The 26,098-nt window shown below is 50.7% G+C and overlaps 8 protein-coding genes across 8 annotated transcripts; 2 read left to right on the plus strand and 6 right to left on the minus strand.

Annotated features, from left to right (window-relative positions):
* Positions 1-306: 306 nt before the first annotated feature.
* PENARI_c010G11998 (putative importin beta-2 subunit) lies at positions 307-3,254 on the minus strand (the record flags this gene model as incomplete). The annotated part of the gene is made up of 3 exons (XM_022632442.1): positions 307-408; positions 462-3,074; positions 3,153-3,254. The coding sequence occupies 3 exons, from the start codon at positions 3,252-3,254 to the stop codon at positions 307-309; spliced, it is 2,817 nt and encodes a 938-aa protein (XP_022487715.1).
* A 1,447-nt stretch (positions 3,255-4,701) lies between these two features.
* PENARI_c010G04985 (uncharacterized protein) lies at positions 4,702-7,717 on the minus strand (the record flags this gene model as incomplete). The annotated part of the gene is made up of 3 exons (XM_022632236.1): positions 4,702-6,615; positions 6,680-7,434; positions 7,510-7,717. 3 exons carry the CDS (start codon positions 7,715-7,717, stop codon positions 4,702-4,704), a joined length of 2,877 nt encoding a protein of 958 aa, XP_022487742.1.
* A 269-nt stretch (positions 7,718-7,986) lies between these two features.
* PENARI_c010G03063 (DUF803 domain membrane protein) lies at positions 7,987-9,545 on the minus strand (the record flags this gene model as incomplete). Its single annotated transcript, XM_022632180.1, has 7 exons — positions 7,987-8,440; positions 8,496-8,787; positions 8,843-9,003; positions 9,062-9,152; positions 9,212-9,302; positions 9,389-9,458; positions 9,532-9,545. The coding sequence occupies 7 exons, from the start codon at positions 9,543-9,545 to the stop codon at positions 7,987-7,989; spliced, it is 1,173 nt and encodes a 390-aa protein (XP_022487763.1).
* A 1,178-nt stretch (positions 9,546-10,723) lies between these two features.
* Positions 10,724-13,244, minus strand: PENARI_c010G10209 (uncharacterized protein; the record flags this gene model as incomplete). Its single annotated transcript, XM_022632391.1, has 2 exons — positions 10,724-12,112; positions 12,168-13,244. 2 exons carry the CDS (start codon positions 13,242-13,244, stop codon positions 10,724-10,726), a joined length of 2,466 nt encoding a protein of 821 aa, XP_022488007.1.
* Positions 13,245-16,872: 3,628 nt separating this feature from the next.
* PENARI_c010G04037 (CeGAL family transcription factor) lies at positions 16,873-19,811 on the plus strand (the record flags this gene model as incomplete). The annotated part of the gene is made up of 6 exons (XM_022632209.1): positions 16,873-16,968; positions 17,021-17,126; positions 17,173-17,277; positions 17,359-17,450; positions 17,501-18,279; positions 18,335-19,811. 6 exons carry the CDS (start codon positions 16,873-16,875, stop codon positions 19,809-19,811), a joined length of 2,655 nt encoding a protein of 884 aa, XP_022487906.1.
* Positions 19,812-20,633: 822 nt separating this feature from the next.
* Positions 20,634-22,232, minus strand: PENARI_c010G04194 (uncharacterized protein; the record flags this gene model as incomplete). The annotated part of the gene is made up of 2 exons (XM_022632212.1): positions 20,634-21,412; positions 21,473-22,232. The coding sequence occupies 2 exons, from the start codon at positions 22,230-22,232 to the stop codon at positions 20,634-20,636; spliced, it is 1,539 nt and encodes a 512-aa protein (XP_022487942.1).
* Positions 22,233-22,954: 722 nt separating this feature from the next.
* Positions 22,955-24,196, minus strand: PENARI_c010G11594 (uncharacterized protein; the record flags this gene model as incomplete). The annotated part of the gene is made up of 1 exon (XM_022632427.1): positions 22,955-24,196. One exon carries the CDS (start codon positions 24,194-24,196, stop codon positions 22,955-22,957), a length of 1,242 nt encoding a protein of 413 aa, XP_022487788.1.
* A 647-nt stretch (positions 24,197-24,843) lies between these two features.
* On the plus strand, positions 24,844-26,020 carry PENARI_c010G03318 (fatty acid alpha-hydroxylase; the record flags this gene model as incomplete). Its single annotated transcript, XM_022632188.1, has 2 exons — positions 24,844-25,814; positions 25,867-26,020. The coding sequence occupies 2 exons, from the start codon at positions 24,844-24,846 to the stop codon at positions 26,018-26,020; spliced, it is 1,125 nt and encodes a 374-aa protein (XP_022487907.1).
* Between the last annotated feature and the right edge of the window lie 78 nt (positions 26,021-26,098).

A 26,098-nucleotide genomic window follows, 5' to 3' on the forward strand; every position in this document is an offset into this window, starting at 1 on the left:
ACCAAAGCAAAAGTAAAGAAGAAATGGAGATCATTTCAGAATCATGCATGCCCATTGCAATCATGAGATGTAAACGTAAAAAAAAACGGCTAAATCGCAGAATGCTCCTATCCCATGATTTTTGCCCCAGCCTCCTCCGCCCTTCGCCCTATATCCCTCCTCTTACTATTAACTTCGAAAGAAAGAAAAATTGGCCCATGGCCCTATGTACTTTGTCCATTTCCTCCCAGCTCGCCCTGCCCGTGGGGGTGAAATCTCGGGCCAAACTGACGCTACGGTGTAAGCGTAGGCCGAAACGGTCCCCGCCTAGATCTGGTACACCGAACGCAGTTTCTGGGCCACGGGTTGGGGAAGCTGGCCAAGGAAGTCGTCGAAGTTGGGTATCATATTCTTGTACCCTTGGAGAACCTGAGCGACTAGATTAGCGGGACGTATAAGAAGTCCGAAGTAAATGTTCTTACCTGCTGGAACGAGACCTGAATCTCGCGGTACTCGTCATGCGCCAGCGATTTAGCAGGGAAAGTGGCAATGGCCTGGAAGTAGTCGACGAGGCTCGACTCCATGGCCTGGGGGTTCTTCATGACGACCTGGTTGAAACCGAGGAAGGCCGACGCCTTCTCACGGGTGAAGTCAATCTTGTCCATTGACTTGAGGAAAGGTCCAGAGCATTCGCTCAATCGTGGCGCCATCTGGTCGGCGCAGCAGAATCCCAACCGTCCCAATGCCATAGCCGCATTCTCGTTGACGGAATCGATAATCTCCTCGTTGTTAATGATGGTGAGGAGGCTGTGGTAGAGCTTGTCTGCGTATGGCGAGAGGCCGGCGTTATCGTTCACGGCGATCTCACCGCAGGACCAGCAGGCGTTGTTCAAAACACTGAAGCCGGTGTGGCGATCGTCGTCGCGGATGAGGTCCAGGTCGAGCTGCTTAATGAGAATGGGCGCGATGGTGGGGATGAAAGGTTCCAGATGCGGGAAGATGCTAATGGCGCAGTCACCCAGAAGGGCGTATGAAGACTGGCGGACTTCGTAGTTGGCATCCTCCATGCAATAGCAAAGGATGTCGAAGAACCGTGGCTGGGAGGTGGATACAAGCTCGCCACTCTTATGCGGGTCGATAGCCTGAATGATGGCACTGAGGAGATCTAGGCTGGTGACCAAGAAGTCCTTGTCAGGCTCATCGTAAGCGGCGTTGTTTGCCGATTGAAGAGATGCCTGCAGGTTCTCATAGATAATTCTGATGCAGCGCTGGAAAAGAGGTGGTGCGAATTGCGCGAAAACATCGCCGTAGGCCGCAGCAATGTAGCCAAGGCACTCGAGCAGAGGGAACAACTCCCGAGACTCGTCGCTGACAGAGTTGTAGCGTCCGATGAGAGCAGGCATGAGGATATCGACCAGGTGTGGCTTGGCAAGTTCGTTCATGACACATTCGGCCAGCGTTTGCACACAGTCGTAGAGAATGTACATGTTTCTGTCCTTGTATTTGCCGAAGCATGCGACAAACTGGCGCAGGATGGGCTCGCAATATGGCAACAGGTTGTCATCCGCCTTCTCTTCTAGGCTAGCGAATGCCGATGCAGCAGCTTCTTGGACCTTCTTGTTGCTGTCCAGCATGCGGTGAAGAATACCTTCCATCATAGGTTCGAAGTATTGCGCTTTCTGGGATGGGTCACGAAGACCTGCCGCCCAGCCGGAATAGCGGGCCAAGCACCAGCAAGTGATCTGTCGCACGACAGGCTGGGCATCGTTAAGTAGTGAGATCAGGTAAGGGACGAGCTCAGGGAGGTGGGGAGTCACGGCATCCATGCACCCGTCAGCAACTGCGCCCAAAGTGAGGACCGCAGCTTCACGGTTGGGCCACTGCTCATGGCGGAGAGTCTCCTTGAGGTATGGCAGGAGAATTTCAAAGACGGGACGATGGTAGACGTTGGAAAAGACGTCGAGTGCTGCAGCGGAACACTTGCGCAGAGTCCAGTTGCCGGAAGGATCGTCTCCAAATTCGGAGTCCTCAATTTCGCCTTCGCTCAGCTCATCATCGTCCTCTTCGACCTGTTGTTCCTCCTGGGCGTTCGCTTGGTCACCCTGCTTGTTCATATTCAAACGGTCTGCCTTGGACTTTGCGAACTGGGGCTTGAGATCCTCAGCACGGTCCTCGGTATCAGCATCATCCTGTTCGGCCATCAGTCGAATGACCTCATCCTCCTCGTAGATCATGTTCTGGAGAAGGACCGGAATAATCTTCGGCATGAATGGAGCAAGTGCCTGTTTCAACTGAGCTTGCTCTCCAGCCCCGATCCAGAACTCGGCTGCGTCGAGGGCGAGCTCCGGGTCATCCTGAGACTGCTGCTGCATGATGATATAATTGACCAGACCTTCCATATGCGGGGCAAGCTTCTCCGGCGCAAACTCCACCAGCTGAGAGAAAGATTGGCAGACCATCTGCCGGACCTTGGTATCCTGGTCGCCAGACAAGTTGAACAACTGTGAAAGGAAAAGATCAAGCGAGGCCATCAAAGCCTGGGGCTTGTAAGGAAGGAAAATGTGGACGGCACTGAGAGCGGTAGCACGGATATTTGAGCTCTCACTGGAGCTGAACTCCAAGAGCTTGGGAATAATAACGTCGAGTGGGCGCTGTCCGGAATAGTCGCGGTCGAGAATCTTGCGGTTGTCCTCGCAGACCTTCAGTAGAGCCTCCATAGCAGCCTCCCGAGTACCAATGGTAACATCACCAGAGGCATTGCCAACGAGAGACAAAAGTTCCTGAAGGACCTCGGGCCAGGCCAATAGGCCTCCTTGGCTGAGGAGCTCGGTAATGATGCTACCAGCACCCCGCTGGACGTTGCGTTCGGAGTCGCGCAGCGCAAGCAAAGCCGCAGACCGCACAAAGACCAGACTCTGGGGGGAAATGGTACTGTAAGCGACGAAGATCTTGGTCTTGACGTTCATGGCGGCGGCGAATCGAATGGTGCTGTACTCCGCATTGGTGATCCCCGACGAGGCAGGAGGGTGCGGGGTGGAGAAGAGATAGGTGATGTAGTTAATGTAGTCCGGAGAAGAGGTCGCTTGAGCAAGCATCTTTCGGTAGAGGACTTGGAGTCAGTTTACATCCGGTGTAGAGCCGCAGAGGCGGACAAAAAAAGGGAAAGCCATTACCTGTTCAGCTTGCTTGCGAGCTGGACCGATTCCTCCAATAAGAGAGTCGCGGAGGCAGCAAGCCAGCTGCCTCAATGGCTCCTCCTGAGGTTGCCAGTCCATCTTTGTTGGGTGTATGGACTCGGGTCGACTGTTGTAAGAAGTGTAGTCGAAAGTGCGAGTGGCACAGGAGCCCCGCCGAGAATGTGGGAACGGGCCCCTTCGATTCCCCAGATAGAACAAAGCGATCACCCACGGCGCTGGTCTGCTTACACAGATCCAGAAATCATAAAGGAATTGGAAATAAGCCGTAAGGTATTGCAGAGCAAAGAAACGAAGAGAACTGTCGAGGGCGCAAGAGGGGGTGCACAGGCAGAAAAAAACAATGTGGCTGAGATAGGAAGGCGGTGTAGAACTGTAAAGCCAGTCCAAGATCAAAGATGAAAATATGGAAACCTTCAAGTCTTTCCCAAAACTGTTGGAACGTGCCAGACCGTAGAGGCGAAGAAGGGAGAAAGGAAATTGAAGTAGATTTGGGACCTTATAGCGTGCAATCTCCGTGTACAAACACGCGCGATACCTTTGAACCCTTCCAAGGTTGATCAGAACGTCAAACAACCAGGACTGGACATCGATGAAGGAGGAAAAGAGAAACTGGAGGTAGATTTGGGAATTTATGGCGGGCAACCCTCGTATAGAAATGCGCGAGAAACATCTGGATCTTATATCGGCGAGCCCCAGTGTAAGAACGCGCGATATACATCCGGACTCAAAAGACCATGAAACAAACCGATATGGATTTCGCTACAGGATAAAAGTGAGTTATCCCTATGAAACGTGCCGAACTCCCGCAGACAAGTTATGTGAGGGAGTGAAGGAAGGAAGAAAAAGAACTAGATTGAGGAATATATACCGGACAAGGCCTGCGAAGAGACGCACAAGACACGTCTGACCGTCATTGACGCCAAGCGACCGGACACGAACCCGCTCAAGACTAGCAGCGGCTCATCTGGGTATGTCATGCTCCTGGGCAGAGGGAAAAGAAAGCAGATTTGGGGATTTATAGCTGACAACCCAGCAAATAAACATCAGATCTACTTTTGAGCGCTTTTAAAGTAGAGTCAACCATTAGCCAGCCACAAATCGGCCCAAGACTGGCAGTGAGTCATCCGAAATGGCAAAGCCCGAAGAAAGAAGAGCATTGTAGATTTTGGAACGTATAGCGTGCAGACTGCGAATCAACGCGCATCATTCCCTGAACGAATCCAAGGCAAAACCAAACGACCTGACACGACTTCGCTAAAGCCTGGCAGCAATTCACCCCATGCGTCGTGCCCATGGGTAAGAGGTACGCAATCAGTATCCTCAGTAAGGTAGCCCGTATGTAATATTGCAGTAGCACCGATGGGATATCAGCGCGATCAATCACCACGCAATAACGCACTATGGGCAAGGGAACGTCAACGCTATGGTGAACTTCAACGGATCGCCAGTCGCCTTCACCTTCCCAAAGACACCGCATCACACTTCGCCATGGACTAGAAGCCACACAAGACAAGAAAGCCCACAATCAAGCCCAAACCATCTTCTTTAAATCATAAACCAAATATTCCAACCACCCAGTCCTCTTCTTCGCATCAGCAAGAGAAATAATATCCGACTCCTGAACAGTCGAAGAAGCCTCAACATTCCTCCCATCACCAGCAAGCATAGCGCGTTCAATATCCAAAGCGATAGACCTCACCCGATCCATCTCTTTCACCACACCGGTTGTAGGACCAAGCCGTGGACTGGCCACAGAAGTCGACAAAGGTAATCCCTTAAACGCAACGAAGCGCGTCGTAGCTCTTTTCACACCACGTAACCAAGAAACAAGATCCCACTCGCTATTCGCACTAGCAGTTGTCTCAAGCGAACTCATATTAACATCACTTTGGAGGGAGCGCGTGTTAACACGGAGGGTATTTGCATCGCCGTCTCTGTAGACGATGACAAGGCCGACATTACTCGCTTCATTTGCTTGGCTCTCCGTCAGGATAGAGGTGATGTAAGTGCCATAGTGGATGCGGGAAATGGAGCGGAGGTCGATGCGCTCGAAGGAGCGGACTTTATCTGTTTCCCAGTCGAAGCGGCAGCTATAGACGGCTGCGTCTGTGAGGAGGAGGACGGATTCTTCGAAGGGGAATGTGCGGAGGGTATTTGGTTGGCGCGGGGTGAGCATTGTCCAGCCACCGAGGAAGTCTTCGGAGGGGCTGCTGATGACTATTTTGCAACTTGTGTCGATCGCGTTTTGGCGGAGCTTTTGGACGGAAATTCCTGGGTCTGTGGTTTGGAGTTGGATGGCGAATTCGTCGAAGATTTGGGTCGAGACGTTGCCTAGGAGGTAGTCGATGCAGGCTTGGGAGAAGAAGTCGTTGACGATGTTGTTGTAGTATCGCGACAGGGTGAGACCGAAGTCGTTGAGGGCGCCGCGGTAGTCTCGTTTACGGGTGCGGGTGTAGTCGCCTTTGAGGGCTGCGGTGGATGAATATTGCTTGGAGATAGCGTCGCCGTTGTCGGCCCACAACGTGTTGAACCATTGAGTTGAAGAGTCGCGGCCGAAGTCAATATCGATGCCTTCGTTCTCGAGTTGGTGCTCGAGGGCCCATTGTCCGAATGCACACTGGGCGACGCCGGTGCGGTCAAGGCAGTCCATGCAGTTGGTTCGGATGATACCCTTTTGGGTCTGCAGGATGTCGTTATCTACGAGGATTGTGTAGCAGAACTCGTTCAGTGTGTCTTTCAGACGGTCGACCAAACGAGACACGTTCTCAAACTTCATTCCGCGACATTCGCGGTGGAAGTCAAACCACTCGAGGCTCAATGGAGTGCCATCAATGCCACCGGCTTCATTGAAGGATTGCGTGTATCTCTCATATTGCTCTCCTAGCTTCAATTCACCGGCGAGCTTGTCAACGAGGGAAACGGCCTGGATCTTCCCGTACCTCCGACTGAACTCTCGGAAGTGTCTGCTGAAAGCAAGAAGATTGGTATCCGCTGAATGATGCAACACAGGAATTGGCTTTAAAGTATATGGCGACTGAGAAAAGTACAACGGGATTGAGCCTCGGACTTGCATATAAGAGTAGGCAGGGCGAGACGGATTCCAATCAGGAACTGAAAGAATCTGCTCAGTCTCGACAGTATTGGCAGTGTTGCCCTCGTCATCGATACCGCGGCGCAGGTAACGAAGACCCGGCCGATTAACAGACCGTCGAGAAATGAGCGTCAGAAGGTAATCACGCTTGCTGGCATCGGTTTCAACAGCCTCAGCCTCGTGCTTCTCACCGAGAATTTTACCTCCTGTGAGTTCTTCTGACGACTTCTTCTCAGCGCCAGCAATGGTAAATTCACGCTGGCCAACGAAGCCTTGAATAAGCGGTAAAACAAAACCATGAGCTCCATTATCAATGAATGCATTCATCAAATGTCTGTTCCAAAAATACTGCAAAAAGTCAGTAAGCAAGACCCCAAGAGAATAAGTACCCAAGCATATAGTTCGCGCATACCAACGGATCAACAACTTTATGAAGTGGAAGCAAATCCTTCCTAGCCTCCTGCGTGTGCAGAGAACGCGTAAGATCATAATCATAAGCAAAGAAGAAATTGCGCGAAGCAAACAAAAGCCTCGTATACCTCAACAACTTCGGCAAGAGATCAGTAGCCTGACCAGATTTCAACCGATCGAAATCCGACTCGCCCGGTCCATCAAGCGTACCCGCCTGCAAAGAAGGCTCATCCTTTGCATCACGGGCCTCACTCGAAGGGCTGGGCGCATCGTCATCAAATGGTGGTTCAGACTCAGCCACTTGAGCCGGAGCAGGTGCAGTGGCAGGGGCATCCTGCTCCAAAGCACCAGGCCTAGGCAAGCCCAAGTTCTTACGCGACAACCAATTAGCCGCAAAGCGACCAAAACGAACCCGCTTGCCGATTACATCTTCCGCGATGCTTCCAGCGCTAGCACCGCGGGCATGGTGCAACTCACGAGTCGGCGACGCGGGCAAGCTACCAATCTCTACCTCCTCGCGATCTATTTCATTATCCGGGAGATCGTCTTCATCTTCATCGGAGGAGTCGAGAGAGAGGATCACCTGGGCTGTATCCTTTCTAGCTTGTATGATTGCGCGGGTGGCGTCTGCTTGGGAGGAGATGGGGATGATGGCCACGTTTGTCACGGCATAGACGGGTCGGCCTTGGATTTGGGCGACCTGTTCGCGCTGTGTGATTGATACCAGGAATGAGTATGAGGCGACGGATAATAGGCCTGTGGGGTGTGTGGGTTGTTCACCCCCGCGGGTTAGGTTGTGTTTCTGTGGGGTTGGATAGCTGTTTCACGTACCGATTAGACCGTGGGCTTCTAGGGCGTCTTTTCCGTCGAGAGGCTCTGAGGCCGAGGTTGGCAGGGCGGTTATCTTGTTCGTTTTGTAGTCGATGCGGATTGAGGAGGCTTCATTATTGCATCCGCTGTTAGATCGGGAGTTGGCTGCGTGAAGGACTAGGCCGTCGACTGCGGCGACGATAACCAGTTTGCGCAGGAGACTGGGCATCTTGCTTCCCCCTTTGGTTTTGGCGACTATCAAACAGCCTGAAGAGGCAGAGAGGGAAGAGTTAGAATCTCGGATGGGCATGTTCCATAAACAGCTGACTACATCATCGGCCCCACCATCTATTCAAGAAATCCAAGAGAAGACTATATACAAAACAAAACGCATAACCCAGAGTCATATCCAGTCGTTCAGACATCTCTCTGCCTGAGCCCGAGTTCTGCAACTCTGGCATTTTCGTAGAGTAAAAATACAATTGAAGCCCTATACCATCAGAGTTGACTGTTCCGCTTGGTGTGCTTCGCAGTCGTCCTGTCGGTACGTGGGAACGTCGGCCCTGGCTCCCCATCGCTTGCCTCTGCGAAATCATTCATGTTTATTCCGTTGTGCTCCACGTCGTACGCGTGGATGAGCCCCTCGCGGTCGCCGTTTCCATTCAGGTATGCGCTCGAGGAGCTTCGGCGGGACTGCATCGAGCGCCGAGTCTGGAAGCTCGCAATAGCATCCGTTGGCACTCCGTCCTCGTCTAGCTTGGAGTTCACCATGTGGTGTCCGTCAGGGTCGTGTCGCGAGAGGTTCAGGAGGTACACGCCGGTGAAGATAATGAGGAATCCGCAGAGCAGAGATATCGTGTTGACTGCATCTGTGGTGTTAAATCCCTTGAAAAGGATGAATGAGGCGCAAAGGGTCGCGGTCGTGAAGGTGACGTAGTAAAGCGGGTTCACACTGCAGAGACCATATGTGAGTACCGTGTCTTCATCCTGAGAGTCATCTCACTTACATCGAGGTGGAGAACGAGTTCAATGCCTTGTTGAAGTAATTCATCTGAGTGAGAATGCAGAATCCGGTCACAATGGCGAAGACGTAAGTAGAGGCATGGACGAATTGGTTGTTGCCCGCAAATGTCAACTTGACCGCAATGCCGAACGCTTTCACAGACATGACTGAAACCGACCCAACAGTGGAGCAAATCGAGATGTAGATGAGGGGGTTCTTCTTGCCGTAGACTGGGGCAACCCGGTAAATCATCAGCGTGGAGAAGATCGCGACCGCCAGACAGTAGATGAGGAACCCTGCGTAGAGAGAGTCAGCGATTTGCCAGTGCCGCAAACCAATCTCGAGACATACCTGGCTGAACAGCATATCCAAGGATCTCATTGACGGTTTCCACCTGCTTGTCGGGAGGCGCATGAAGAACGATAATAACCGAACCCAACAAGCACATCGCACACCCCAGTTTCCCCAAAACGCCCAGTTTCTCCTTGAGGAAGTACGAGCCGAGGACCGACCTGTGATTGTCAGCCTTGTGTCCCTGTATCCACGCACACCATCTCGGGAGCTCCCTACCCGATCAACACACTCAGCGCACCCAACGGCGTCACGAGAATCGCGGGCGCAAACGCATATGCCGCGAAGTTGGCCACTTCACCGAGTCCCACTATCAACCTCATTAGCTTCTGCATAGCCCAATCGTCGATTTTGGCGCAGGGTGCGTACGTAGAGAGACACCAGCCCACCACAGGGGACTCTTCAAATATGAGAATCCTTCGCCCTCGAAGCCATGTCGCTCGGATGCATGATTCAAACCCTGTAGCAAACTCATTAGCTCACCGTCCCATTCCCCGACCGAGTTCCATCCAGGTCGAATGATCGCAACGTCGGAGGCAGACGAACCAATTTCGTAATAACAAAACTCGTGCCGATTCCCATAGTCGAAACAATGGCTAGGATGAGTCCGACATATCTAAGGGGTTGCGCGCAACGATGTTAGAGCTTCTGGCCAGCTTATCCACAGCCATTCGAAAGGGAAGCCATACTTGTCTGGAAGCATCTTGACGTAATTCCTGAGGAGCCGAGTGCTCCTACTGTCGAAAGACCTCCAGGGCCGGCAATGGATCGGGGAAATGAGCGAGCGACTCGAATGAGCGAAGGGGAGCAAACAAAAACGAAAGTCTAAAAGTGAAGTCGGGGATGTTAAGATGAAGGAAGAAGGCTGAGATGTGGTGCCTGCGTGCGGTGGGGTTCCGGTTTCAAGCCTGGCCGATCGGGACGCGTAAGAGAACGGCTGAGTCTGGAGCGGCGACCTGGAATCGACTTGTAATTAAAAGTCTTGAAACAGGAAGATCTGAATATCGGGATAAGTTTTACACTCCAGAATATAATTAGGTGGCCAGTTCCAGTACCTTGGAAGTCCTGCGCAACCAGTCCCTTGTTACTTATTACTAGTCACATTGATTATCCCTCGGTACCTGAGCCTGCATTTCTCATTTCTTGGACCCTGAAATGAGTGCGGCGATCGTTTCAGCTCCGAATGCGGCATTTCTATACATAGTCATTCATCTTAAATAAACTCATACTATTGACTCCATGGCGTTTATGAAGTGGAAACTGGCCAACGACCACGACTAGTGCCGGTACTTCCACCCTTGTCCCCATAAGAGCTGAGTGCTGAGACATGGGAGTTACATTCCAACTGTGTTCATAATTCGAGGCACTGGTCTACTTTTTATGCAGCATAAAATAAGAATAGGAATACATGTAACTCTGTGGTATGCTACACGTGGAATATCCCATCGCGCCGATACGCCTAAGTCCTATGGAGGGTTTAAAAAAACAAGTCCCAACATCCATCAACACCGAACACAGATTTTGGCCGAAGACCAAACGTGGTATCTCGAAATCGCAAGGAAAGAACCAGCAAGGCAGAAAATGCAAATGAAAATCAGGGGAATAGGGGAATGTGTCGCGGACCGGGGTTTGATCCAGATGCGAGGAGGCGAACAAAGAAATCGCGGGTCCCAGGAACCGGGGACGGAAGCGCAGAGGGAAAGGGTCGAACATACCTGTGAGTAGTTAATTATCAAACATGACACTGCGTCCGCCGGCCGAGGTCGTCGCTGGTAAGTATGATTAGTAGAGGGTGGAAAGTGGCCATCATCCAAGGTGAGGCCACATGGTAGGAGAGGGTGGAGGCAAAAGGCCCTTGGACCGGGCCCAGTGACAGCGGGTTTACGACGGCCGGCGGCGCTTGGTGTCAATGGTGGTTTCCACGAGATCCCATTCATCGTCGTCGTCGTCTTCGCGAGACCGTTTGGCAGAGAGGTTCGCGCTGGGCTCGGAATCCGCGAGGGAAGGGTCTGCCTCAGCCAGCACGACTGCCTCGGATTCTTCCAACTTGGGGTCGTGTTCGCCAAAGTTGTCCTTATTGAAATGTTGCTCGTCGGCACCATCATTGTGAGCGAGTTCGTGCTCAGGCTCGCCGGAGTCTACGCTCTCAATGTGATCAAGGGGTTCATGCTCGGTATCCTTCGCAGGGCTTCGCAGCACGTCTGGAGCTATCTCAAGCAAATCATCTGCATGATCAGGGGTTTGCTCCTTGCCAGACTCGTCTTGTGGCACACCGTTTAAGGTCGGTTCCGCTTGGTCATGAGAAGTGTGAGCGCCTTCGTTGTCGAAGGCATCTGCCGACACGACTTCGTCCGTGGGGGCAGCACCTAATTCATCTCCATCTCCATCAGGACCGGATGCATGACCAGCAGGTTGTTGAGCACCAGCATCGTTATCCTCGCCGGCAGATTCATCCTGGAAGTTCTGTTGATCATCACCGAAACCATTGTCCTCGTTGTTATAGTAGTCGGCGTCGAACCCATCATTTTCATCTTCATTTTGGTCATGGTTGGCTTCCGCAGCATCTGCAGAGACATCCTCGATCAGCTCGGTGATCTCAGTCTCACCAGAAAGCGGGGCCACAGTGGCCGTAGACTCGGTCTGTTGGCCTTCCGAATCGTAGTGATCTACATTTCGATCATCGTGAGTCTCGGCTTCATCATCATGGTAGGGACCATCTTCTTGGACATGTTCGCCTTCAATGTGCTCAAAATGGTCAAACTGATCAGTCTCTTTGCCTTGAGGGGAACCTTGAAGAGCGTCAAACTCTGGTGCAGCTTGCGTCTCTTCTTGGGCAGCGGCAGATGCAATATCCTCCTGCGGCAAATCCTTTCTTTGGGCATCATCGGGGCGGTCTTCCTGGGTTTGACCCACGATATCTGCGGGAGCCTGCTCCTCGCCGGACAGAGCAAGCTTAGCTTCATGGTCTAATTGTTCTGGCTGAGCCTCTTCGCTGGAAGATCCATCCTCATGTTGCTCAGTCTCATGAATTTCAATATCATCTTCAGAACCGGGCTCATGTTCATCATAATCAGCCCACGGGTGAATTCCAGAGAGTCCCTTGCCTTCATTTGCAGCGTCGAGGAGATCAGCGATTTCAGCAGGGAACGCGCGCTTGCTGCTTAGTGTTAGATAGAGAGCTTCAGCATCCGTGGTGCCATCGTTGTGACAAAGTCGAAGGTAAAGGTCCACGATCTGGTGCAAAGTAACCTGAGATGCGTGGAAAGAGTCCTGGAAAAGGGGTTAGTTCGTTGATCGACTGGGAAAAAAAAGGGAAGAGACATACCTCTGTCATTTGGATACCAAGCACGTCGATATCAATAACGAGGACCTCATTGTCCGCCACATTACCCTGGAGCACCAGGCGCAGAGCCTTAAACAATTCACCAATGTTTTCATAGGCCACATCTTCATCGTGAAGGAAGAATGTCTCTGCGGAGTCACCCTCCAGAGGGGGGAAAAGAGCAATTTCATTGTCCTGATAATAAATTTTCACAGGATGTAGAGATTCATCTCCATGCTCAGCGTGGTCCTCTCCTTCATGCGAAGACTGTGTCTCAGCATGCTCAGTTGTGGCGGTAGCAGCTTGGGGCTCTTCAAGAGAAGCCTGGACTTGAGTGGTCTCGAGGCCTTCAGTTGCCTCGAGGTTCTTATCGGTCGCTGAGACAGAAGGGGTTGCTGCCTCATTCACCTCTCGCCCAAGATCGGCGTTTTCGTGATCTTCGTTGTTTTCGGTCGTAGTGACATTTTCGGTCGGGTTCTGGGCAAGGCCGTCATCTTTGGTGGACACGGCTTCGGTGCTAGGGACCTGAGCCTCAGGTATCTGAGGCTCAACTTGATCGTGTTGAGATTCGGCAGGGGCACTCGGGGTTTCCTGTACTTCCAGTGTAGGTTGCTCGGCCATGGCTGAGACTCTCTCATTTACCTCGATGGGTTTGCTTTTGCTGGTATCTTCATTGGGGGTCGTGGTTTCTAACTGAATAGTGGGGACTGGAATATCAACGTCTTCGACTTGATCGTCTTCAATCATCTCAGCTTCGTATGTCTCTTCCCCAAAATTCACATCAATATCGTTGTCTTGGTCGACGTAGTCGGCATCGACCATCGACCCCTCGGAGGGCTCATCGGCCATGTCGGCATCGTGTATCGTCTCGTTGAACTCGGTAGGCTGGGATGCGTTGGTGTATTCCTCGGCACCCATCATATCACTGTCCATATTGGAGACTTTCTCATGGTCCTCCATGAAGTCGATGTCGATGTCAAAATCGTCGGCCTGCCCCTGGTAGGGCGAGGCCATTTCCATAGAGTCTTCCACGGCGGGGAATTCCATGGCGGGGAAGGGTACAGAAGGAACTGCTGTCATGGCAAAAAAAAAAAAACGCGTGAACTTGTTTGAGTGCCACAGGTACGTGATGGAAGGCTCAGTGGTGAGCTTCCATGAAAACGCACGAAGTGGATGTAAAGTTGAACGAGAAACACCTCTCGGTTCTCTGTAAAAGTAGAAAACCTAGGAAGAGAAAAGAGAACGATGAAGCGGGTGCGGGCAAGGCGTATCAAAAGCGTGGGAAAAAGGTGAAGTGAGGAAGAAAGTGGTTGCGGACTAAGCGAAAGTGGTGCACGGACCATCCGCCGAAGTGAACAGAGTAGCTCCCTACCGTTGCCATCACCGCATATGCTTGTTTAGTCCACTCTAACTGTTATTCTGTGGTCTCTGTGCCATTTCTTCCCCTGAATATTTTCACTGTCATTGACTGACGCCTCCTTCACCATGGTATGCCCCTGTGTGAGCCATTTCGCGGGGTGGATCAACTAATCAACACACAACAGGTCGTTCTGGCAGCGTCGATTTGTACTCGCGGAGGCAAAGCGGTCCTCTCGCGCCAATTCCGAGAGATCTCTCGGTCGCGAATCGAAGCCCTCCTCGCCTCTTTCCCCAAGCTTGCGGACTCCGGAACCCAGCATACCACTGTTGAGCAAGACAACGTGCGCTTCGTTTATCAGCCATTGGACGAGTTGTACATTGTCCTGATCACCAACCGCCAATCCAACATTCTACAAGACATCGACAGTCTCCACCTCTTCGCGCAAGTCACAACCAGCATCTGCAAGAGCCTGGACGAGCGGGAGATCCTCCGCAATGCCTTCGAACTCCTGAGTGCATTCGATGAGTTGGTGACATTGGGATACCGGGAGAACCTCTCTCTGTCTCAGATTAAGACCTTTTTGGAAATGGAGAGTCACGAGGAGAGAATCCAAGAGATTATTGAGCGGGTACGTTGCGGGATAGCACGCGGGTTTGGTCTGTGGCTAACAGGCATCGATAGAACAAAGAGTTGGAGGCCAGCGAGGAGCGCAAGAGGAAGGCGAAGCAGTTGGAGATGCAGCGCAAGGAGGCTGCTCGCACAGGTCGTGGTGCGGCCCCAAGAACCCCATCCTACCCCGTCTACACACCGCCGTCCCGTCCGTCGGTGCCCGACACCTACGATTCATATGAGGCCGAGAAGAAGAAAACATTCTCCAAGTACGTTCGCTGGACCCGTCACCTGTTCGTTGCCGGGGCATTGCTGACTGCGTGATACTAGGCCCATTCCCACCCGCGGCAAGGGTATGCAACTTGGCAAGAAGTCCAAGGCAACCGATATCTACGAGAAGGTGCGGGGTGATCTAGGACCCGAGCCTGAGGAAGAGAGCCCCTTGGTGACTCCTCAAATCGCGACCCCCGTGCAAGAAACTTCCTCAGCGCGCGTGTCCCTCAATGCGGACCGGGAACCCATCCATCTCACAATCGCCGAGACCATCTCAGCCACCCTGACTCGGGAGGGTGCCTTGAAATCATTCGAGGTCAAGGGTGACCTGCAGCTTCGCATCACCGACCCTTCATTCACCAAGCTCCGACTTGAATGTCAGGCTGTCCCCACACATGGCGCACAATTCCGCACTCATCCCAACGTCGACAAGGCCCTCTTCACCAGCTCCTCCGCCATCCAATTGAAGGATACTACCAAGCGATTCCCCGCCAACAACTCCATCGGTGTTCTGCGGTGGCGTGTGGCCAGCTCGGCTGACAATGCCGATATTCTTCCCATCACATTCACCGTCTGGGTAAACAAGGGCTCTGACTCAACCACGGTGACCGTGGAGTATGAGCTCACTGGCGAGGACAGTCTGCGGGATGTTGTCGTTACCATTCCTTACGGCTCAGCGGAGCCCGCAGTATCCAGCTTCGATGCAGTTTACGAGGTCTCCGGAGACAGTCTGGACTGGAACCTGGGTGCTGTCGATGAGTCGAACGCTTCCGGCAGCTTCGAATTCGAGGCGACCGACGCCGATGAGAACGAATTCTTCCCCATGAGCGTTCGCTTCACAAAGACCAAGCCCTTCGTGGATGTCGACGTCCACAGCGTTTCTCTCCTAGAGATGGAGGGTGAAAACGCCGGCTTCTCCAAGGATGTCCGTAGCGTTGCTGAGAACTTCCTCATTGAGTAAAAAAATGGGCTTGGATTACTATTGTATAGGTTCCTAATGATGTTCGGACTGTGGTGGTGTTCTATTTTGCTTCCAAGATCGTGTTAAGCCAATGCCTGATTTGATTATCTTCCCAGCCTCTTTCTTCTATAGTCTTGTGCAAAAGATTAGCCCTTTTTAAGACGAATTAGAGCTAATGGGGAAATTTAATTCGTTCTGAACTACATCTCTAATCATAATTTAGAATGTCCTTTGCTTTTAGGCTCGCTTCCGAGCGATATATATCGTAGCTTGTGCAACAGCCAACTTCGGTTTCAAATATGACTATCGCTATGTATAATGGCCATATCTGCCAAAAACAAACAATTATTCCCGTGCATACCTAGTCATGGATTAATAGATTAGGTTAACTCAAACTTTACGGCTAAGCCTACTACACCAGCCCTGGAGGCCTCACCATAGAGTCATCTCCACGTAACGCCGCGTCAGAGATATGAACGTCATATACCCAAACAAACGAGAGATTCTCGTACCAATTGCCGTAAAGCTTTGCGTACGTTTCCCCTGTTGACACACCTTCCCCTTCAGGTCCGGCCTGAAAGTTAACCAGGGACGAATCTCGAAATCGCGCCTCCGTTTACCGTCAAACACGTCAGATTGACTTCAATCGGCCTGGTCTGGCCACTACATTCGACTACTAGGAGAATTTATCAGATCTTGAATATTCGGACAGAGGGTAGCATGTCTTACATTGGCAGTTCTAGCTCTACAATATGACCTGTGTTTAGGGCTTGCAAGAGCTTCTGGCAGCACCATTGTCAGTCCATGATTGGAAGCCTTGACACTCAAATTATTTCTTATATCTGGTCCATTGGTCGTCTCATCGGAGTCCAGAGCCAGACGGTTCCAACAACCGAAAGCCAGCCTAGTCAAGCATGAATTCCCGGGGAAATTATTAAATGGTTAAGCCAATACCATAATTCCCCTGGTATGTGATAAGGTGCTAGCCTATAATTATGGTTGGTTGAAGGCAAATAGCGTGATCAAACAACTGCGAGAAGGATGTGTTGCTCATAAAAACGTTGAACTTTTTGCCTCATCTCCTAGCAAGGTACCTAGCTATGAGGTCAAATACCGAACAACTATTCCTAGTTCGGTGGTCGGTGGCCATGATGTACTCCTTGTCAAAACGACAAAGCATTACGAGCCGACTTGCGATTCCAAGCGGTGCTGGAAACCCGAACCTCTCTTGACACATACTTCCCCGGTATATGCTTCTTCTGGGTCGAACCTTGGGGTGGTTTTATAAGACCCATCGCCTCCTGATCTATTTCCATCTTTTGCCCAATGTCTCGGCAAGTGCTTGCGGATACCGTCGCTTCAATATATTCATAGTTCTATGGAACTTGGATATATTTCAAGATCAATCTACACATTCAGGCAAGTCTTCTGGGGTTATATATGACTCGAGCAACTCTTCCTAACAGCATTGAACAGCTTCAGTCCTCATAATCCGATGATTTACTATGAGTAGCTTACATTTTCCGCCATGGAGCGAGCAGCAAAACCTCTTTAATATATCATGCGCCGATGCTGAGACGTATAATCAGCTGTCCAATGTGGTAAGTGCTCACGCGAGCAGGAATAGCAGCGACTCTGATAAATGATCTATAGGATAATCCAGTGCCGCAACTCCAACGTCGCGATACTGATCTTGGTAGCAAGAAAATGGCAATTCCGCGACTTGCGGAAGGAGCTGAGTCGGCTTTCACCTCGCCTGGTAGGTTCCATCGTCGACATGTTCGTCGGGCTTGCGAGTCTTGCAGGCAGCGAAAGACGAAGTGTACTGGCGACAAGTCTGGCTGCCGCAACTGTCGAGAAGCTGGAATCATCTGCTGCTATACTGATGGCAAAAGAGAGAAGTCTAAACGGTAAGAACAGACTACATGTTTCGGTCTCATTGCATATATTGACATCCTAACCACTTGAAAGACAACTTGCAAGCTTATCAGCAAAGGTGCAGGCATATGAAGATGTGATCAGCAAGCTGAGCAATCGATTTGGAGTCTCTGATGAACAGCTGGTAAACATAGCCCTAGCAGCGGTATGAGACTCGATCCACGCCCACGAGCAAAAAAGGCTAAGACCAACCAGGAATTGGCCCCAGACGTGGCGCTTAACCCAGATGCATCCATCACAACAGGCGGAGACCAAAAATTCATACTTTGGCGCTCTGGTTCGGAGCCACCACCCTCTCGAGCTTCATCTGTTAGTCCTCTGGAATCCGGAGACCAGACGGAGGAAGACTTCAACCGGGACGAAACCGCGCGAGCAACAGGGTTTATCGGGAAAAGCTCCGAAATTACTTGGCTCCAGAGGCTCAGCAAAGAAGTTAACAACGAATGTGAAGCATGGCCGGCCACTCTTCTCAACACAGATGATGTTAACGGTCTACCTTCGCCAACTTTGACGCCTAGACCAGAAAATCCCAGTGATCCATGGGTGGTGTGTTCCAATTATTACGTTGATGATATGGATATTCCAACTGCAGATCATGGTGATGCTTGTGCAGTTCCATCTCGTGAGCCAGCAACCAAATTGCTCAATGTCTATCTGACCTCGGTGCATCCATCGTTTCCAATCATTGGGATCTCGACATTTGTCTCCCAGTTCCAGGTTTTCTTCAGTCAGCCAGCTCTCAAGCCAGGAAACAAGTGGCTCGCCATACTGAATATGATTTTTGCCATTGCGTCAAAGTATGGCCAATTGACCTACGCGGAATGGTTGGATGAAGAAGATGACCACCAAATGTATTTCTCAAGGGCGCGGGCTTTGAGTCTGGAAAATCAGATTCTCCATCATCCTGATCTGCAACAGCTGCAAGTTGAAGGACTCACTTCGTTCTACCTTACCGGGGCGGGTCATATCAATCGGTAAGTTGGTAGATCTGGCAGTTTGGATATATACTCACAGTGCTGGTCTCTTTAGGGCCTGGAAACTATCTGGAATTGCGATTCGAGGAGCATTGGCTCTGGGATTACATCTCCGCAATGTGGGCGCGAGCACTTCTGATACTTCCAAGGAGATTCGCTATCGGGTATGGTGGTCGCTCTATACCCTTGAACATCTCCTGACTGTCATGACTGGCCGTCCCTCGTGTGTCATTGATAGTTCTTGCACTACACCCATGCCGGTACCTTACGACGAAAGTGATTTCCAGAAAGGAGAGGTCGCCCGACTAATCAGCACAGACAGACGGAGTTTCTCAATGTACTACGACCAAATGCCAGCCAGCAATAGCGGCGAGGACCGAGAGTCATCAGCGGAATCCGAATCAAATGATGCGCCTGGAGAAAGCGATATAAAGATGAATAGAGCAGAGTATCTCAAGAGCCTGCCTCCATGCATTTCATTCTACTTCCTGCAGCTGTCCTCATTGACTAGCATCTCCAAGCGGATGACAGTCAAACTCTACAGCCCAGAAGCACTGCAATCACCATGGGCAAGCACAGAGTTCACCATCCAAAGCCTAATGCTCGAGATCGATTCATGGTTCATGAACCTCCCCCCAGCCTACGATTTCACTTCAACACAGACATCACAATGCCCCATCAACCAGCGTATGGGTTTAGCCTTCCTATTCTACAGCACCAAAATCGGCATCACCCGACCATGTCTGTGTCGCCTGAAGCAAGCGGAATCAGAGGACGACAAGACATACGAGTTCTGCAACAAAACTGCCGCAGAGTGTGTCGAGGCCGCGTGCCACATGCTCACACTGTTCCCCGATACACCAGATGCAGCCCTGCTATACCGCATGTCGCCGTGGTGGTGTACCCTCCACTACCTGATGCAGGCAGTTACAGTGCTCCTCCTGGAATTGGCATTTCACGCCCAACACGTCCCCGAAAAGGCAACCATGGTCTCCAAAGCCGCGAAAAAAGCTCTGGACTGGTTGTCCACTCTATCGAAGACGAGCCTTGCTTCTGAAAGAGCCTGGAGGCTTTGTGATGGATTCCTTCGCCGCCTAGCGCCACACATTGGAATCAATGTCAACGATTTCCCCAGCCATGAAGAGTGTTCAACAGACACTCTCTTCCCTGACACCGCAGACCCTATGGGCATGGCAGAAGACCCAACTGGTGATTTATCATTGGATTTGGATCCATGTGCCCATTTGCCTACGACTGCAGCTGTTGATGCCAATGCCACAGAGCTGGATCCTATCACCTGCTCGCCCATAGATCAACCAGATAGTTCGATTGGAGTGCAGCAGCCATACGGTCTCGAAGCGCCAGATTTCCTGGATCAATTCATCAAGCAAGAGATGGATATCTCGGATCGCAGTCCTTACGATGAGTACTTCCCCTATGACCCTGCTACAGGTCAGATTACGGGTTCATTTTTCCCTTCTGGGAATCTGGACCTTGACATGGGGTATTTCTGGGGTGACCCGGTCTGTTAAGGTCGGATAATAATAAGATCAAAAAAGAACAAGACAAAGAAGAGCGAAAAAAGCACAGCAAGATAGAAGGAGAACCAAATTGGAGCATCTTTGAGGTTATTTGGATTTGGGTTCTGTTCCTCCTGTCGCTTCATTGCATGCTCGAGAGAAAGTTAGAATGCATTGCGACTGATTTTATATAGACGCTGAAGTTATAGAGAAAAGTTATTATTGCTTCTCTGGATTTCACTTGCCTCTAGGTCTATGTTGAAGTACACTAACATGATCTTCAATTGATACTGACTTTGTCCAAGATGATATCTACCCCGAAAGCTTTCTTTCTTATTCGAACCTCGAGTTTGTCATACAAGATAGCGATGCCTCCAACAAGAGAGTTTATTTTAACCTCCACTGTACACAAAATTAACTCCCATATTCCTCACCGAAATGCAACCAGATCCCAAGACCCTAAAAGCTAAGCTTCTCTCAGAACCAGCTTAACGTGGCATATGGATATACCCAGTTGCCGACGAGACTAAACCCTTGGGCAGAACAGGCCCAGACCGGTCTCAACCCATCTGATATCTTCTCAGTGTCGTCATTCTGTCGCGTTCCCACGCACTCAAAAGGGAGAGAGATAAGCTTCTTGGACCATTGCTCATCGTGACGTTTACAGGGAGGATGCATCATGTTGGGGTTACAGGGATCTCCGTATTTAGCAATTGGACCTGCGTTTCTGTTTACTTTGTTTTGTTTACTAACGGTGAAAGTATACTTGGTATATATCGTATATATCTACTATATCAACATCCAAGGTTTGATCCAAGCATAGCTTATGAAGATTCAACCCGAACTCGCAGTCCAATCTCGCTTAGCTGCTGTGAACAATAACCGGCCGACCTCTTCTTGCGGTGTAGAGCGGTTCAGTTGGTTTTTCTGTGGTGTTGACGGGTAATGCACTGCAGTAACCCTCGCGAAGGAAATCTCGACTGTTTGCTTCTTGTTCACCAGATCGGCCCATGGTATCCACCTCGCTGGGTGTGAGATATCTGACACAAGAGGGTTTAAGGCTGGTAACATAATACCGAGCAGACCGCGATCATCCCAGACGAATTTCTCAATGCATTCCAACGGAGCCATAATTCGGCGCCGGACACCGCAGCCAGAATGTGCTTCGTCGATGGGGTAATCGGGGTATTGTTTGAGAGAGGCGATGATGGCGGTTATATCAGACGGTGGACCTGCAGGAGGCTTACTCGAGGAGTGGCCATTTATCTCTTGATCAACGACATGACCATCTTCGTTGGGGGTTGCGCTGAAGTCGGGGTCTATCAGGGTCGAGCCTAGGAAGATGGTTTTGGCGCGCAGTGAGAAGAATCGGGTCATTTGGCCCAATTGAAAAAGATCGCATTGACTGGCGTTATTTAATCCGCCTCGGCATTGGAATTGACGCAGGTGGACGGTTAGCGGCGCGGATGTTGTGAATGCTGCGCCTGGTGTTCTCGTGTTGGATGCCGCTTTTGCGCCGTCAGGATCTTCGAGACCTCCATAGACTCGTAGGAAATAGGCTTGGAGGTCGGTTATGGTGTTCAAAACGCATTGGCGTCTATAGTAGATTTCCTCTGTTGGTCACCGGATTTAGTATTCGAATAGTGTTTTGGAAGCATGGGACTGAAACATACCTTCTAGCCCGTTTGGTAGATAACGCCAGCGTAAAGTTCCTTCCTCCGGATGCTCTAGTCCATTGATCCAGAATCTGGATCCAATGACCAACAAAGCGTGGGTCATGATTTTAGTCACTCTTGAGTCATTGAGGAAGGCAGATATCAAAATGATCTGCCGAATCCGATCTTCCTTCATCTGTAACGAAGAAACGCTAAGCTTGGCAATGAGCGAAGGTTTCGTCTTGCCATATGAGTATCCAACTTGTCGCAGTATATCTTGAACAATACGTGGAGAATTGAATGAGTCGGCAAGATCAATCAACCTCGCAACAAGTGATGTAGACAGGGACTTCAACTCATGTTCAAACGATGCAGTGTCTTCCTCGTTTAGACAGTTCACGCATAATATCTGCAAGAAAAGCTCGATAGCGTCTTCCCCGCACATGCTGGTCAACATGCCCCCGGGGAGTCTCACCGTGGGTAACATATGCTGTGAGGCAGAGTTTGATCCTTGGGCTTCGTTCCATGCTTGCTTTTGAGCATTGAATTGTCTTCCTTCAGAGAATTTCATAGGATCCAGCAGGGTATGAAAATATGGACTATTGGAGCTGAGAAGCTCGCTTGCCACCTGCCATCTCCGGCTTGTTGACGTGGAGTCACCAGGAGCAATGTACTCGATGATCAGGTCTCCCTGAACAGAGATCACTTTGTTAAAAGCGTATATGCCCTCTGTATTTGGGCCATTGTGACTGCCCAGTTCGTTTTCACCGTGGCTCATGATTGTTGGATCCCAGTGTCAATTTTTGGGACTCTCTGAGGTTACGTTGTTGTGATGTATGATTTGTGGCAGCGAAAAGAAAGCATTGAGAGTTACAAATTCTGAGAAATGCTTTGTCCAGAATGCTGAATTGGTTCCTCTCATGATAGCATGTTGGACTCTCAGATGTTCATGTCGAAGATATGGCTAAGTTATGTGTGTGATTTGCAACGAGGTGAGGTATTGGACAACCGAACACAAATCAATTCATGCAGCCGAGTATATGCAGATGTGGAGGAAAATAAAATGTATAATGTGTTTAGTAAAGAAGGGTGTATTGGTAGAGTAGAAAGTGCCCTCTCTCTTGACATGCCCGATTTCCAAGGTGGTGACTAATCATGAACACGTGAATAATATTCCATATTAGGAATAAGTATGCCTGATTAAAAGGGTCACGGTCCAGAGTCATGTACTTATAGTGGGCCAACAGGCGATTACCAGCAGTGTTTAATATAGAAAATTCAAGTGAAATATGTGCTTCCAATTCATTTGCATATACAAGACTTTTTTTCTTTTTTCAAGTATTGGCGATGGACAAATATCCTAATAGCATCGATGCCAAAGAGTAAGACAACATTGGCATCTAGAATGCAAACGAAGTCCAAAAATCGTCAAAATGGTCGTTAACGTTCGTTGACAAAACATCAAAGAGCATGCAGAACAGCCGGCGCTAGGGTTCGAAATTATGCAATGATAACCGCTGGGAAATGCAGGAGATTGGGACCGACTTGTTCACTTCTCGATCCATTGGGTTCATGCTCTTGTCGACTCTGCTCCCGGAAAGCAACTGCTTGGCCGACAATGTGGTGGAGATATTGCGCCGAAGCTGGGATTTCACTATCTGACACAGTTCGTCCGTTGGGCTTGAAGTTGGGATCGTATTCAAAGCCGTTGCCGAGCGGCGGTGGGATGAGCGAAAATATAGCCATTGAGCCTTGCTTATCGACATAAGGCGAGTTGGAGAGTAAAGAACAGTCCATGCCTTCCTGGGCAACGCCGCAGCCGTCCATTAAGGCCAATTCAAATATATCATTGCCTCGGTGATTGATGAAAAAGGGCTCGCTGGTGGCGAAACCCAGAACGAAGTCGGAGTTGGCCAATGCGGCGATGATCGAACTCTGGCGGAACTCTGGTTTGAAACCGGTGTTAATGGAACTGGGTAAACAGAGCGATATACTCCGGGCCAGTGTGGGCGGGGCTGGAACGCCGTCATCTGGTTGGACGTCGGGATGAGGTGTTTTGTATTCTGTGACTGAGATGGTTGACAATTTGCGTAGCGCGCCACCCATATTATCGGGGCTAAACTCTTTCCAGCCAGTGCTTGTTGACTCAAATGAGTGAGACACTTCCATTTCGTCCTCGGACAAGTCATTATTCCTTTCAACGGAAATTTCCGTTTGGATGGTCTTTGCGGTTGTCGCAACCGCCTCGCGGGCCGCAGTCCGCAATGTCGGGATTAAGGCATCCTTTTCTTGTTGGTTGACAGCCACAGCGGGAGCCCAAGAAGTGGCCACGTTGGCCCAAGTTGCCGTTCTTATCGGACCACAGGCGTATGACTTTTTGATCAATTCAGAAAGAGCTTGGCGCGTTTCCAGCGGCGCATCGCCCCGACCCATAAAACCAACCAGTGAGTTCAGAATCTTGCTACCTTCCCAAAGCAGAAATCCGTGTTTTCGCGCGAGATACTGCAATTCATCAATGGTATCGCTACTCCAGTCGTCAATGACTTCGGCTGGCACTTGTAAGATGGCGATGTGGGGACCCAGTTCTGCGGCCAGCCGCAGAAGTGAGGCCGAGTCAGTGTGGCTATGGGAAACATAGGCGGCCACTGGTTGCCCATGGGGAAGATTCTTCTTGGTAGCGATTAATGTTTGCAAATAGGCCAGAATTGGATTCTCAGGGATCCAATCCCCAGCAGTCGACATGGTGTAGAGGTGGAGGGGGGAAGAGAGAAGAAAGGGAAAAAGGGAAAAAAGACAACAAGAGGGGGGGAAACTCCACAGATGTCTAACCCCTGCCTCAATTTGGAATCGAGAGATAAATCACTAAATCACTGATGGAAACTTCCCGGCCCCAATTCCCGCGCAGGATGCGCTAAAGCAGTGGAGTGTGCCGAGAGCATAGAAAGGTGCTGGATCAGGATCGGGATCCCTCTGTCCCACTCATGGGGCCTGATGGGTCTGTCAGCCTGATCGACCCGGTAAGAAGAGAAAGCCAAAGCCAAAGCCAGTTGAAGCGCAGTTCTAACTCAATATGGCGTATGGTGGTTACGAGGTTAGTCATCGAGGGAGTTCCGCTTAGGTCAGCAGACAGGCTATCAGCAGAATCTAGATCGATCAAATTATAATGGCCTGATTTATTGTGTAATCATTAACTTACTGTCTACTCAAAAGATCAATAAACACTGGTTGTGGCCTGATCTGCGTGGTGGAAATATCAGAGATTTCGGAGCGGGCGGATCCCCCGATCGTTTTTTCTCGTCACGCCACTCCCCTGAATAATTTATCTCCGGTTCTATCCCTCGTTTCCTTACTCGAACTACGCATACCTCTCTATTCCATTTTCCCTTATCATGCCTGGAAGGGTCTTGCCGACATTCACCTCCGCCGAGGTTGAATCCCATAACACCGCCAAGTCCTGCTTCGTTACCTTGGGGCGCAATGTTTACGATGTCACCGATTTCCTGGACGCCCACCCCGGTGGCGGTGATCTGATTCTGGAGTATGGAGGCAAGGATGCTACAGATATCCTCAAGGACGAAATCTCCCACGTACATACCGATGCTGCCTATGAAATATTGGACGACTACCACATTGGCTTCGTCTCCAATGGCTCGACGCCCGGAAAATCGTCCGCTACTGCCATTGAGACCGAAACAGGTTCAGCTCCCATCTACGCCAGCACCGGATTGTCCCGCGCGGAAGATCTCTCGATCGACACGGACTACACCCAGGATTTCAAGACCCACAAGTTCCTGGACCTGAACAAGCCGCTCCTCATGCAGCTATGGAACAGCAACTTCTCCAAGGAGTTCTATCTGGAGCAGATTCACCGGCCCCGTCACTACCGGGGCGGAGAGTCTGCTCCTCTGTTCGGCAACTTCCTTGAGCCTCTCAGCAAGACCTCGTGGTATGTTGTTCCGTCCATCTGGCTGCCTCCGGTTATCTACGGAACCATGGTCGGATTATCAGGACTTGGAAACATTTCTGTCACTGCCTCCTACTGGATTGGCGGTGTTTGCCTGTGGACTCTGATCGAGTATCTGATGCACCGATTCCTCTTCCACGTTGACCACTGGCTTCCCGACAACCGTGTCGGTCTGACCCTTCACTTCCTGCTCCACGGTATCCACCACTACCTCCCCATGGACAAGTACCGCCTTGTCATGCCCCCGACGCTATTCGTGATCCTGGCTTTCCCCTTCTGGAAGCTAGCCCACACAGTCTTCTTCTACAACTGGTTCGCAGCCGTGACAGTATTCTGCGGCGGAGTCTTCGGATATATCTGCTATGACTTGACCCATTATTTCCTACACCACCGCAAGTAAGTTTACACTCCACTTCTCCGCAGAGGTACAAGGCTAACGTGACTCCAGCCTCCCTCTGCACTATAAGGAACTCAAGAAGTACCATCTCCAGCACCACTTTGCCGACTTTGAGAATGGCTTTGGGGTGACAAGTCGGTTCTGGGATCGTGTCTTTGGCACTGAGCTGGAGACTCCCCCTCCCAAGGGAACAAAGGCTCAGTGAGCGTTTCTATACCAACCATATCTAATGGCTTCGGCCCTCGGGTCACGACTTCACGTCGAGTACGATAGTCTCTGTGAT

Source organism: Penicillium arizonense, assembly GCF_001773325.1.
Source record: "Penicillium arizonense strain CBS 141311 chromosome Unknown PENARI_contig010, whole genome shotgun sequence".
In the NCBI taxonomy this organism is placed as follows: Eukaryota; Fungi; Ascomycota; class Eurotiomycetes; order Eurotiales; family Aspergillaceae; genus Penicillium; species Penicillium arizonense.